At 36.9% G+C, this 14,827-nt stretch overlaps 1 protein-coding gene across 1 annotated transcript; it reads right to left on the bottom strand.

The window, feature by feature from the left end:
- Positions 1–905: 905 nt before the first annotated feature.
- LOC141780293 (interferon-induced very large GTPase 1-like) lies at positions 906–11,759 on the bottom strand. Its single transcript, XM_074655454.1, has 5 exons — positions 11,622–11,759; positions 8,349–8,383; positions 8,000–8,078; positions 7,811–7,848; positions 906–7,703 (listed from the first exon to the last, which is right to left on the bottom strand). The coding sequence occupies exons 1-5, from the start codon at positions 11,704–11,706 to the stop codon at positions 2,910–2,912; spliced, it is 5,031 nt and encodes a 1,676-aa protein (XP_074511555.1). The 5' UTR covers positions 11,707–11,759; the 3' UTR covers positions 906–2,909.
- Positions 11,760–14,827: the final 3,068 nt, after the last annotated feature.

A 14,827-nucleotide genomic window follows, 5' to 3' on the forward strand; every position in this document is an offset into this window, starting at 1 on the left:
TTTGAAGAAATTGCCACGAAATAACAGTAAAGTAAAATCAATATTATGACAAGTTGTTACTGTAATTACCTAATACTTTACAGTAATTTCAGGTAATTCTACTAATACAGTTTGTTAATTCCCATATAATTACAGAGCAAACCTCTTTATTCTGCTTTAATTTTACTCTGTAATTACCCAATACTTGACAGCAATTTCAGGTAATTCTACAACTGGTCATTATATTGATTTTACTGATTTTACTTTATTTCCTAGTAATTTCTTCACATTACTATGTAATTAACAGCCTTTAAATTCAAGGGTTGCCCAACTTTTTAATCTATTAACTCTAGAAATAGTTACCCCAGATATTAAAGGTGTAGCTGTGTGTGTTTGTGTTAATGTGACTGAAGCAGAATATAATTATGTTTGCAATATAATCATTGTTCAATATTGTATTGATCACTGCTGCTGATTAGTCTGACCAGTCAAACAGAGGAAGGAGAAGGAGAAGAACCTCTCCTTTAGCCAACTTGCTCACAGGTACCTGTCATAGTTCTGCAAAGGTCTTAAAGGATCAGTGTGCAGGAGTTAGTGGCATCTAGCAGTGTGGTTGCAGACTGCAACCAACTGAATACCCCTCCACTCACTACTCCCTTTCTAAGCATGTAAAAGAACCTAAAGTAGCCGTCAGGTGCATTCATGCCACCAAATACAGCATGTTACTTAAATGTAAAATCGCGAAAGGCTCTCTCTAGAGCAAATGTTTGGTTTGTCCTTTCTGTGCTACTGTAGAAACATAGCGGAGCAACATGGCGGACTCCGTGAAGAGGACCCGCTCCCTATGTAGATATGAAGAGCTCACTCGAAGCTAACGAAATCACGATTCTTAGTTTCATGTGACTATACACTTAAAAAAACATAATGATTATATTCCATTTCTGCCAATAGATCCCCCTAAATCTTACACACTGATCCTTTAAAGGTTTTAAAAGTACTTTTCTCAAATTTCCCATATTTTACAATAATCATTGAATAATATTGTATTCATACAGTCAAAGGTGATTCCCCATGTTAGCAGATTTTTTTTTTGCTGTTTTTGGATTTATAGGATCTAATGATACTATGAAAAAATCTTAATTATGAGAAAATACACTACAGTGTAAGGCATAATGCACTATGGTCTATGGCAGGTTTAAAGGTGTAAATTGAGACTCATTTCAGAAACATGAAGAAACCTGGTTTTTCACTAGATATTATGTTATTTTTATTATAACATGACACATTAACCTCAACAGATTTCTTCTCAACGAATTACAGTACGTTGTTTACATCACATATGGATATTGTAATAGTAAGGAATCAGTGAGATTCTAAATAAAAACAATAAAACTCACACTTGTGTGGCTATAATAACAGATTGATTGAAATGAGATTAACATAACACAGTTTAACACTTCAAATAATACAGAAACATAAAGCATCCTTCATTAGCTATGTTTGACATGTTCTTTAACATGATTCAATTTCACATGTACAGACCGTCGTGGCAAGCAAAAAACATTTACATTGGTTACATTGCAACTTATACTTGAATATCATTCTTTGTTACAAACAGGTACATGCTTATTAATAGAAGCATCTAGCCTAAATCTCCAGACTTTAATCCTTACATGATATCATTACAGTATCACAACAATCACTCTTAGGTTTTACTTCATTATGCATATACAGTGGAAACCTCTTAAAGTGGCCACATCTGTCAAACTGATCAATATAAGAATATGATTATTAGAACTGTTTTTTTTCTTTATTTCTCATGCAGATTACCATCTAATTGACATTTGTATCTTTATTACATTATGAAATGGAGAGCTTCGCTATTTACTGAATTTTATTGACTGTTTCAAAATACAGTTCAGCTGATTCAAACGCGGCTCCAACCACAGATGCTTACGTGCACATTTGTTTTCTGTCTCCATCTATGGCAGCCATGACTGTGTTCCCGTTGTTTGAGTAGACTACACAAGGTAGCCTGAGGAACATCAAGTTTCGTTGGCTCATTTTCAGCGGTTTGTCATTTAAGCTTCGTGGAGACTATGTTTTTCATTGAGAGAAAATTGCTTTCTTTTTCCTGTCATGTCTTTAATGTGCACAAAGCACCAGCCTCAAGTAGACAGCCTAAAGCTGACGGGTTACCGCGAGGCAAAGCATCATGGGAGTAAAGTCTATATAAGCGGTTGATCGCTGTAACCATGATCACTATAAGCTGTTTACACTGTACTTCATTATGTTTCAGCAGCTGCAAGCACATGAACATCTTAACACAATTCATAAACAAGACATGCACCATGCAAAAATACAATTCTTGTTCGACACGATTTTCAGATTAGATTTTTAGAAATAATACAGGTTAACAAAGAAATATGTCTTCCATTAGTTATTAGTTCAAAACTTGATCATTTCTGACATTTGTCTCTCACCCTCTCACAACTCTTTCCATGTTCATTGAAATTCAGAACTTCTAATTCGACATTGTGATTTAATAAGAAATGCAACAATTTAATCAGTCCTCTTTTTCTCTCTGCTTTACCTTCATGGAAATAATTTTCATTTACAGAAATCCTCATTAAACAATGCACTTGAAATGATTATTAATGCATTAAAGATTTTATGACTGACTAAATTCTCCAGGTCGATATTTTTCTTGTGCACTCTTGTTTGAAGTGTTGAATTTTTGTGTGCCTGTCTAATCGCGTGTAGTTTGTAATGATTCATTGACTGTCCACATGGATCACTCAGACAAATTCACCTGTCCATGATAAAATTAACAAAAGTCTGTGAATGTTGCTTTACAGGAATCTGATGAATGAATAACCACGTGAAAACAACTATCAGCCATTAGCTGGGTTGTGGTTGTGTTGGCTCACTCACAGATTGTACATTTCATCCAGACTTTGAATAGCTTCTTCCTTAGTGTGTTTTTTCCACTCGCTGGGAATTTCTCCTTCGCCCTGGAATTTTAACTTATAGTGGTCTTCCAGTTGCTTCTCAAATCGACACACAAACCATGTCCAATATTTCAGCTTAGACTCATCAGGGGTAATTCTCCAGTTAGCATAAAGTGGGCCAGCAGTTCGGTACTGTTTGAAGGGAAAGAACTCTTCGGACTCATGACCAAGGTAAAAAACTCGATCACTTGCAACATTTGTTGTGCAGAAATCAACACACAGATCTTTTGTGTTTTTCCAGTACATACCATTGGCTGCAGAAGATCGATGAAAAGGTACGCTGTGGTCATCAGGACTGTGATTTTCTAGTGTGTTGGTACAAACAGCTGCACAGAATGGACAAGTTACCCAGCAGCTGTTACACAGCTGATCAATGAGGATTTGATCAGGCTTCATCCTGAATTCCTCCATTTTATTCCATGAGAGTTTGCTCACTTCCATCATGACGGATTCAAGACCTTTCTCTATCTCTTCTTTAAGAAAGTCAAATCTGTTTATGTCACTGAAGTTTTGACAACAGATGGTGTCGAATGTTAGCGTATCGTTTAGCAAACTGGAAAATTCCTCCATCCACATGTCTGGGTCTCCTCCCTGGATTCCGACTTTCTCTGTTGCATCAAACAAAGCTTGACTCACAAGATTTTTGATGTCGTCAACATTTTTCTGGAGTATGTTCCGTGCTTTATCTGTGCTGTCTGTGAAGATGTATTTCTGTACTTCCTCTCTTATAAATTCCTCCGCTTGGCTCCTTGGGTGTCGGATGTACGTGATAAAACCATCAAAGTCCTCTTTTTCTGCGAGCGACTTCAACACGTGTTTCTCCAAGTTCAGCCTGTTCCCACTGAATGCTGGGAAACTGCACCTCATCTCTCCAGCGAGATCAATGGCAGTCTTGTTACAGACGGCCTCAACAGTGGAACTCTTCAGGTTCTCACAGATCAGTTCTCCAAGCACAACAGCAGACGAGTTTCCTTTGCAGAAGCTTCTGAAAATGTTGTAATATTGCATTTTCTTGCTTTCTACATAAGCAAGTGCATCGTTGTTCTCTTTGAATTTCTTGTGGGACTCTGAAAGCCATCTTCCTGCTCTGTGAAACACATACAGTATGACATCAACTGTAAACTCCTTCTTCAGAGCATATTTCCCCTTTGATTCAAATTCAGTCACCTTTTCTTTCACATGGTTGGCCACTTCCTGCAAGAAAGTTGATTTGTAGCCTCTTGTAGCTACAGGTTTGCTCTTGATTGCATCAAGGGACTGTTTTTCAACACCTTCAATGAAGGATCTGATCAGTTGCTGTTCTTCATACTGAAAATACCCCTTAAAGGTATATTTTGCTTTTGTCCAGGTTTCTGAACAACGGTCAAGAATACCTTTTTCTGTGTTACTCAGATCTTGGTGCTTGGTGAGAGATACATAATGAACGTAATCTCCAACCTCTGATATTTTTTTGAATCTGCCACTGCTTTCACATTCAGCTATGAGAGACCATTCAAACCCAATCTCCTGAAGGATAATTGACTGATCTTGTTCATAGTTGATGTCCTCAATAGGTTTTATACCTGCAGTTAGTTCACAAACCAAGCTACTCCAAACAGAGTTGAAGTGCTTTTTAAGTTGCTCTTCATCTTTTGCCTTGTCCTTTAACTGATGAGCGAGCTCTTTGCTCTTTTGTAGCAGCTTGTTCTCAAACTCTGCCTTCTTATCATCTAGCTTTTTACAAGCGTTCTTCTGCTGGATGACTTCATCCAGTCTTCTTTTAACTGCTCTCACTTGCTCATCCTGAAACTCCTTGATTTTGCTTTCGAATCGTCCTCGCCACTGAACCAACATTTCTTTGTCTCTGTCATCATCAAAGTATGTTGTCATTGCTTTTGTGATTTCTCCATAGGTTTTCCTGATTTCTTTATGAAGATAATTGAACTCGACCTTGTCAAGTTTTCCATTTTCAATTTGGGTATGAAGCCCATTCTCAATGGTCAACATGTTGCTCCTCAGATCCCAGGTCCAGTTCGCGTATTGGATCTCAAGTTTTCTGTATACTGCAATTTCAAGTGTGTTTTTGAAACTGAAAACAAACTGTTCGTTCATCAGGGCTTTCCACAGGTCCTGGATTTTGCTTTTGAACTGTGAGAGAGTAATCCCAGCAGACTGTGAAGCTTTAGAGAGGATGATGGTCTTCAGCTCTTGGACGCTCTCACTATAACCTGGATTTGGAGGAGCCATAGGTGGACTTCCCTCCCATAGCTGGGCAAAGTATTTCACATCTTTCTGCACATCAAATGCAATGACGTCACTGAAGCACTCAGCATCACAAACCTCCTCTTTGGCTGCTAGTGAGGCCATCTTGTCCAGTTTTTCTTGCAGCCGTCTCTTTCCGTCCATGTTTTTCTCTGCAGCTGCAATATCTGTAACATTCTGATGAACGAACACACAACTTGGAGAAAGTTTGATTTTCTTCATCCTCATGAAAGCCTGAACAACAATCTGCAGAACATCTTGCATCTCAGCTGGATTCTCTCCAAAGATGTTGATCAGTGTCATGTTTCCCAGACCAACAACAAATGTTGCCAGTTCATTGTCGTGCTGAAGAGTAGCGTTACCTTCCAACTCAAGAGCACGCAGTCCTTCCGTGTCCACCACTAGGATGTAGTCAAACTGAAAGTCTTTCTTGATCTCCTCTGACACTTTGACCAGCTGCATGAAGGCCCCCTTGGTGCACCTGCCAGCACTCACTGCAAACTGTAACCCAAACATGGCATTCAGCATTGTTGATTTTCCACTGCTCTGTACGCCCAAAACTGACAAAACAAAAACTCTCTTGTCGCCCAGTTTCTTGATGACTTCATCTAAAAGACTAGAGATCCATGTTAAAGGTACGTGACCTGCATCACCATCCATCAGCTCCATTGGGTGTCCTGATATCATCAACTCTGCAGCCAGCTCTGGGTATTTAGACCAGTCAGTCTGTACCATCTTTGTTTGTTTCTGCAGAGATGCATGGGCTTCATAGATCTGTCCCATTTCTCTAAAGATGTGCTCCAAGCCAAAAGTTGCTGACTGTAGTTTTGTTGATATTTCATCAAGCTCAATTTGCTTTCTTTTTAACAGATCAGATTTGTCATGCTTCTTCTTCAAAGCCAAGACTTCAGTCCACTTTTCATCATAGTTTTGGAGAATTGAAGAGAGATCGTCTGTGGAGAGGGCATCTATTAAGACCTGAGTCCATTTCAGGAAATAGACTTTGTCTGTTGATGGCAAAGATGAGAGGCTTTCAATGAACAACTTCATCGGTTTACTGCAGGAAGCAGTGTGTTGTTTTTGTCGTATTTGGTTTAATTTCTGATGCTTTTCACATTTCTCCTTCTCAATGTGTCCTTTCAGGTGATACAGTTCTTTGTTTATTTTGCACCACTCATGCCACAGTTGGCCTTGACAAGGCAGAAATGTATCTTTGATCTTTGAAACATCCATCCCCTGAAGCAAGTTCACTACTTTCATAGCAGCAGATTTTCCTTTTTGACAGGCTTCATCATCTTCATCTACTCTGATTCCAGAGACCTCAGTCATGGTTTCAAGCTGGAAGGATGCATGTGGTCCAGACAAACCTTTTCCAATGATTTTTCTCAGTTCTTCAGAAACATCCGAATGGCTTCTGTCCTTCAGACCCACTTTGTATTTTCCCTCTTTGATCGGAACAGCACCACAATCGTTATCAGCAATGAGAATAATGAGAGGCTTTGGGGACTTGAGAAGGGCTGAGATAACTGCAGTACTTTGTTTACCTCTTTCCAGAGTTGGTACAAGAACAACATTGACTGAAGATCTGTCAGTCAGTATGTCACGCTGTTTCTCAATCGACAGAGCATCACCATGAAGATTACAGAAGGCAATGCAGTCATTGAAGGCATCATTGGGTTTTCCAGCAGGGCAGTACCAGGCAATCTCTGCCACACCATCCATCAGATGTCGAGACTTGGTGCTACCTGGGCAGTTTCTGTGGAAGAAGGTGTTGTGACGGTCGTTGATCAAAGAGTTCATCAGCTGAGATTTAGACAGAGATAGTGAACCCAGGCGGAGAAATGACACCATGGGTGTCTCAGCTTTGCAGATGGGCATACTCTTCATGGTGACAATGTTTGAATTGTCTTTGATTTCAGTTATCTTCCATGTTTTTCTTATTTGTCTGAATGTCCACAGAGGACAGCCAATATCCATTGTGACTGGGTCAGGAACAAGAAAAGGTAAGGCGTACTGACATTGTGATAGCTTTGTAATCATGTTCTGCTTAAAGAAGCTGTCTGAGCAGTGAAATACTGCCATTTGAACATCCATTGGATGCACATGAGTATTGAGTTTTGATTGGTCAAACTCTACACTGGCGTTAAAAAGAGCATCCAAGTCATCGTCATCTGTGTCAAAGGTGTCAAACACTGGAACAGGATTTGAATGGCTCACCTCAGGACTGTCTTGTTTTACAGGAATATATCTGGCTCTGTAGTCTAACATCATCAACCTCTGAAGAAAAGTAAGAGCGAGATCTTTCTCAGATGTGTCATGATCCTGTTTCACAGGTGGACCTACTTTAAGAAAATCTGCTGGTGACAACTTCTTTTGACGTTTGTCTTGAAGGTGAAGTCTGCCAAGCAGTGTTTCAGCTTCTCTTTGATATTGTTTCTTCTTGTTGATCTCTTCAGAAATCTCCACTGACTGCTGTAAATAAGTAAATAAACATGTACTGTATGTAGAAAATTATAATGTCACACAATGAGATATAAAGTAAATAGTCTTTAAGATCTTGTGAATTTGGAGTTTCTTACCTTATCCATGTTCCCACTCGTATCCATATCTAAGGTACCTGAAGGACAGCAATGAACCAGAGGGACTGATCAACCAATATGTTTTTCTAATGTTCATTGCAAGTCATTTCTGAATGTTGAAAGCTATAATTAGCTCTATTTTTGACAGTTTGGGGTTATCTTACATTAAAATATTCCTTAAAATGTTACCTTTCTTCTTGGTTGCAGATGATACAGACTTGATTTCAGACTTTCCCCCTGTGCTGTCACCAGTCTTCTGTGAGTCGCACTAAGAAAACATGGGATTTTATATAACCTTTAAAGTAGTTCACCTGGTTAGAGCATTTGAGATTAAGAATGTTTTCAGTAATAATTGAAAACAGCAACAAGATAAATATACCATCACTCAGTAACACACAGTGGTGCACCAATTCAATAAAGGAATACAAAAAATATAAAAGCAAGGTAAAACAATATGCTCATTTCCAAATTTCAAATAAATATGGGTAGTTTTAGAAAACGCATGCTGTTCTATAACCATGAGCCCTATTGAGCATACCTTGATTTCAGCTGCATCCACCTCCATATCTTCTACTGCAGCATAATGAAAGAAAAAAGCAGATTGCACAAGATCAAGGTTTAGAAATAACACTATTAGTTAACCATCTTACTTTCATTGTATTTGCAATGTGTCTGTGTTAAATTCCATTTATTTCTGCAAATGATTTTACATAATATCTGTCATAATAACATAATATTTTACATAATATCACCCTCTTCAGTTCAGAGAAAGACATTGAAGTTTTACTGCAAAAAGAAAATATTAAAATAATCTAGAAATTTTGTTTGTTTAGTTTTTCTTGTCTTTTTGCACGTTGGGTTGTATGACTTTACAAAGACATTTTTGGTAAGTTATGCGATGAGATTGATTTTTATGTGTTTTTGGTTGTACTGTGATATTAGAGACTTGACAGTTGCAGGATGACGCCTATAAATTGTACAGGGTCCTCATAACCTAATGAATTAATCTGACATGATTGGTAATATAAAGACACCCCAAACCATTTAGGTAAAGTTAAAAAAGGTTACTTGGTTTTCATAATAGATTATGTCTCATTCAATCTTTCACATCCTGTAAGCAAACCTTGGAACCACCCTGTTCAGCAACATTGATCACTAAATAGGTATTTAAAAAAGTGTTGTTTCCCCAGAAATGAATGATTGATTTTTATTTATTCAACTGGAGAATCAAGATTTGTGCATTAAAACCTATTAACCTAAAGCTATTGTTTTTTATGTTTCAGAACAATTATTACTACTATACTCTCATGCTCAAATATCTGCTTGCTTTAAAAGATTCAAAATCAAAGCTTTGATGTATTTCTAATTTAAGTTCTGTCTGCATTATCTTTATGAAGCAGTATAGGTGCATATGGAGGACAGAACCTGCCAAAATCAAAAGTAAATAAATGAGTCGATAAATAAATAAATATGCCAGTAAATGTAGCAAAAATATAAAAAATAAATGTAGACATTCATTAATTGATAAAATGTGACATGAATTGATATTTCTTTTTTAATTTAACTTTGTACTAATTCCCCTATATACTCTTGTATTTAATTTTCCTGATTATTTATTTATTTTATCAACTTTTAAATCTATTTATTTTTGTATTTATTCTTTTATTTTAGATGTATTTATTAATTATTAAATTGTATGTATTCATTTATGTATATTTGTATTTACTTATTTATTTAGTTCTGCATGATTTTCCCTTTGCATTTTCCCCCATATTTATTCATCCAAACTTATATATTTCTGTATTCTTTTCTTTATACATTTCATATGCATTTCTGCTTCATTATGCAAATGAGGTGGCTGTCATTCAACATGTGTCATGGGGTCAGAGTGCATAGATCAATTATATGATAGTTATCGTTTGCACACGGATAGCAGTCGGAGCAGCAGCAGGAATGAAGACTGGAGTTGGAGCAGACAGCGTTAGTTAGTTAGCTAGCATATAGAGTTCTACAGGAATGAGTACTAAAACCCGGAAATGGTTCCCTCGTCTGGAAGTCAATGGTTTTTTTTAATGGGTTTTTAGTAAGATGCCTGAAATACGTTTTTTTTACATTTTTTTTACATTTTTTTTTGTGTGTCTTAGAAAAGGCGGACGCTAACAGCAGTGGCTAAATGAGACTACAAAACATCATCACGCCAACTCGTCCAGATTTACAGCCTCGTTGTGTAAACTCGCGCTCATGCGAACATGCTGTAGTTCCTTTATAGCCTAACGTTAGCTTTTTACTCCTGGCGATTGCATTCACACTTCAAAAATCATAAAAGTGGTGTTCATTTGTGAAGATTATTTTACGGAACAAAACGTGTAAGTATTTTAAATGTGTGTTTGCTGCAGAGCTTATTTTCAGCAATAATCCAAAACCCAATGGAAAAATCCCATTGGCTTTTTGTCAAGGGAACCCAAGGCGATGCTATTATCCTGGTTGGCCAACAAAAATACGTCATCACTGCAGCACTCTATAGTCAATTTATGCTCTGACATCTCGATCAACCAATAGGTGAAAAGTTGACCCCATGACCCACGTTGAATGACAGTCTTCTAATTTGCATAATAAAAAAGAAATGCATGAAGAAATGTAGAAAGAAAAGAATACATAAATAAATAAGTCAGGGGAAATAAATGGGATGGAAATGCAAAGGGAAAATAATCCACAAATAAATAAATAAATACAATTTAATAATTAGTAAATACATTGAAAAGTAAAGTTAAGATAAAAATAAATAAAAAATGAATACATTTAAAAGTTAAAAATAAATAAATAAATAAAAGGGAAAATTTAGAGTAGAGTAGTAGAGTAGATTTATTTTTTATTATTATTTAAATATCCGGTCATTTATTAAATCTAGATTTTGTCAGGTTCTTCCATAGGTGTAATCTGTGAATGCACATTCAGGATTAAAACCTCACTTGTTTGATTTTGCTGAAACACTGAGGTATTGATCCTCTCTTCTTTGTGGGATCTGTGGTCCAGGTGTTCTTTCTTCCCTCTATTTTCACCACACATCACTCCACTGTAGCCGTGGTGACCATTTTCAGAGACCATGACGTCTATTTTTTCCAGCAGAGCTATTATCTCTCTTTCATCCATCATACTTTTTGTACATGTGTGATATCTTTTTTCAACAAAACTGCTGTTGGCGTTCAGGTCGGTCAATGCACCTTCACATTTTTCATCTGACTCATGAGTCACAACTGTCATTACATAAGCAAGTAATTCTTTCCCAAAAGCTTTTTCTAACCACTGCACTCCTGAACTGTAATGGCTGCTATGTAGACCATGCGGTACCAGTAAGAGAAAGGCATGGATTTCCTGATTCAATGGGAATTTGTCAATATTTTGTAGACCAAGCATGTTAATGACAGAGATGTGCCGACCACACAAATCATACAGTTTGGTTGAAAACTGCTCCACATTTGTTTGCTCGTCATGGTCAATTAAGATGTTTTTTGATCCAATCTCAATAGAATTTGCGTCACCAATTAACACAAGTGTGAGTTCAGGTATCACTGAAATAAAATAAACAGAAAACAACATCACTATGTAACACTGCAGTAATCAATGAAGCAGCATTGTTAAAGTTATACGGAGTTCACACAAACTCAATGACAAAATAAAAGTATATAATTAATTCTCACATTCACATGATGAGTTTGATATGTTTTAATACTTCCTCAGTGTTTGAAACTCAACTGAAACATAATCTATAAAATGAATGTTACTGTACATCAATTCTTGTTTCAAATATTACCTGTCTCGCTGGCTACAGATGGTACAGACTTGGTTACAGACAGTCCTCCTCCTGCTGCTGTGTTGTCATCGTTGTCTTCATCCATTTTATCTGCTCTTCATCTTTACAGAGTCGTGCTGTAGGCCTATGACGAAACCATTGAGACAAATACAACATACACTATTACTGCAAAGGCACATTACCATTCACGCTCATTGAGCTAATTATTTGAGAGGATAAATAAAAGCACTAAATCTTGCACATTAAACATTTTGTGGAACATCCTGATGATTTTGCTGCTGGTGGAATGTTGCAGATATTGCATTTTTTCCTGCATTAATTTCTTTATATTTAGTCATAAATATAATTACATGATGAGCGAACATGACAAGTATTTTTTTGAAAATGACTAATGGAGGGAAATCATAGTATTATCTTTACCAAGTAACATTGAAACACCCCATTCCACCATAAATTGTGGAATTATCTTTACTCCGGCAAAAAACACAAAATTCAGGCGGCAGGTGACAATTCAAAATATAATGTAATATAATGCAGTCAGGCTCTCAGGCATTCTGTATTACTTTCAAATATTTATTCTCCTGTACAGAAGATCAACTTGAGTCAACACACACATAGGTATGATTTACACTTCCATCCTCTTTTATGTCTTTTTTGGGGGGAAGTAACCTCTTTAAATGTAGCCTACATGTGGCACCTATTCACATCAATGATAAATTAATTTTAATTAATTTATAAACCCCTGGACTTTAACAGTTCATATATGTGTTTAAGCAATATTTCTGCTCATGTTCAAAAACGTTCTGCACATTCAAATTATATCCCACATATCTGTGTTCTTTGAGATTTCGAGAATAAAGTCAGAATATTTTGAGAAAAATGTTGTAAAAATGAGGATAAAGTCATGAATTTAAAGAAAAAAAGTCATCATTTTAGAAATAAAGTTAATTTAACTAAAGCTCAGTCATGATGACGTGAAAGGCCGCCAGAATCTAACAGAGCAAAGGTGTGTGTATAAGGGAGGGGGAAGCAGAGACAGCGACACAGAGCTGCAGGTCAGAGGAAAGACGTCACGCTGCAGTGAACTTTGTACAAATCAATATAACTGTAATACTCTATGGAAATGATAAAACATGCACGTATGATTTATAGCAACCTTTTCTATTATTCTTGAAATATCACAACTTTTTTTTCTCGTAATATTATGACTTAATTGTGTGTGTGTGTGTATATATATATACATACATACACATGTACATACATACTTATATTATATATATGTATGTATATAATATATATATACAGTATACACATATATTTATATATATTATATATGTATGTATATGTGTGTATGTATGTATATATATATACACACACAATTATGTCATAATATTATATATATTATATATATATACAGTAAAATGTATGAATAATATATATATACACACACACACACAAGTCTATGTGTAGTGGTTTTCATATTGTGAGGACATGTTGCCCGGTCCCCACTAGCTACTTCAAAGAAATAGTTTGATGGTTAAAACTTGTTTTAAAGTTGAAGATAGGGTCAACGATGTTGGAAAGCTAACATCATTTGAAAGTAGCATCGCCTCAGGAGCTCCGTCTAACCCCCCCTCCTCCTCCTCGGGGCTCCTTCCAAGGCAACGCCCCAACACACACACATGCACGAGCAGCGCCGCATCGGAACTACTTCACACACACATAGAGTGGAGAGAGGACCTCAACTCAACAACGCTACCTCATGACAAGTAACCGCGGCAGTGCTGCTTTTGGATGAGTTTTCTCTTCCATTCTCCAGTAAACTTGTGGCGGCGACGCGCTTTGAGTTCAGGCTGGTGCACGCCAAGGGTAGAGCACGAGCAGGGAGGCAGGGAGGCATCTGATTGGTTCTTTCCAAGAGGACAGTGATTGGTAAACAGCTCTTTTCCGGTCCATTTTTCAGAGCTCATAAGTAATGGATCGTTGTCAGGGTGTAAAGACCATTTCAACTAATATAACAAATAGTGTATACTGGATAATATCGTCAACCCTGCCTTTAAGGTTTTAAGGTTTTAGGGGTGTATGTGTGTGTGTGTGTGTGTGTGTGTGTGTGTTTGTGTGCAAGCACTCTTAAAAAAACGTCTTCCACACGCAGCAAAGACTTATCAAGAAATATCACTACATCAAACTGAAGTTGTTATAAAAACTCTACATGCTCAGATTTTAAGTATGGACACAAAACAGTACATAGTTTAAACTCACCTTTTGTTCCGTGTCTCTTTAGCTCTGCCTGGTCTGTGTGGATGAGGCTGCTTTGACAGAAAGTTATCCTGTCTCCAATAGAGAACTGATTCTGGGTCTGCCCCTCACAAACCCCTCCTTCCTGCTCTTAAAAACATCTGGTGTGGTGTGATAGGGTTACGGAGCTGAGAGCTCCGCATGCACATGACTTGTAAATCAGTGATGACAAACGTGAAAGTGAAAGTAAGACTGCCTCAACACATGATTTACCCGAAACCACGTGACTTCAGGGAAAGTGGTGTATAGGTTCATGGTGGAAACAGTCAAAGCACAAATAACTGTCAACACTGAACACAACAAAATGTAGTAGCCTCTCTAACAATGTATGTTTATTCACAGCTCTATGGAGCTGAGAAACTCTGCATGCACATTACATGTAAATCAGCAGTGGTGGAATGTAACTAAGTACATGTCATTTTCTCAAGTACTGTACTGTAAAATATATTTTTGATAATACCAGTTTGGTCAGAAGATATATTTATATTTATATATACTTTAAACTTGAAACTTAAACTTTATGACATTTTGTCATATACATACAGCTACATACATGAAATTTGACCTCTGGATTTAACCCATCCTAAGCATTTAGGGGCAGTGAGCTGCTGTAAAGCACCCAGGGAGCAACTTGGGGTTTAGTGTCTCACTCAAGGACACTTCGACAATAATATAATATAATATAATATATTATATATATATAATATCAGGCAGTATAGTTTCTAAATGAAGGGCGAGAATCTTCACATCCACGTTTAAGAGTGAAATTGGTCGATAAGAATACAGCAATATAGATCTTTTTCTTTCTTAAGTAATAAAGAGATCTGGGCTTCACGCAATGTTTGTGGAAGGATTCCAGTCTCAAGCGATTCATGGTACAAACTTAAAAGACGCCGTTCTACATTTAC

The sequence above is a fragment of the Sebastes fasciatus genome, chromosome 13 (assembly GCF_043250625.1).
Source record: "Sebastes fasciatus isolate fSebFas1 chromosome 13, fSebFas1.pri, whole genome shotgun sequence".
In the NCBI taxonomy this organism is placed as follows: domain Eukaryota; kingdom Metazoa; phylum Chordata; class Actinopteri; order Perciformes; family Sebastidae; genus Sebastes; species Sebastes fasciatus.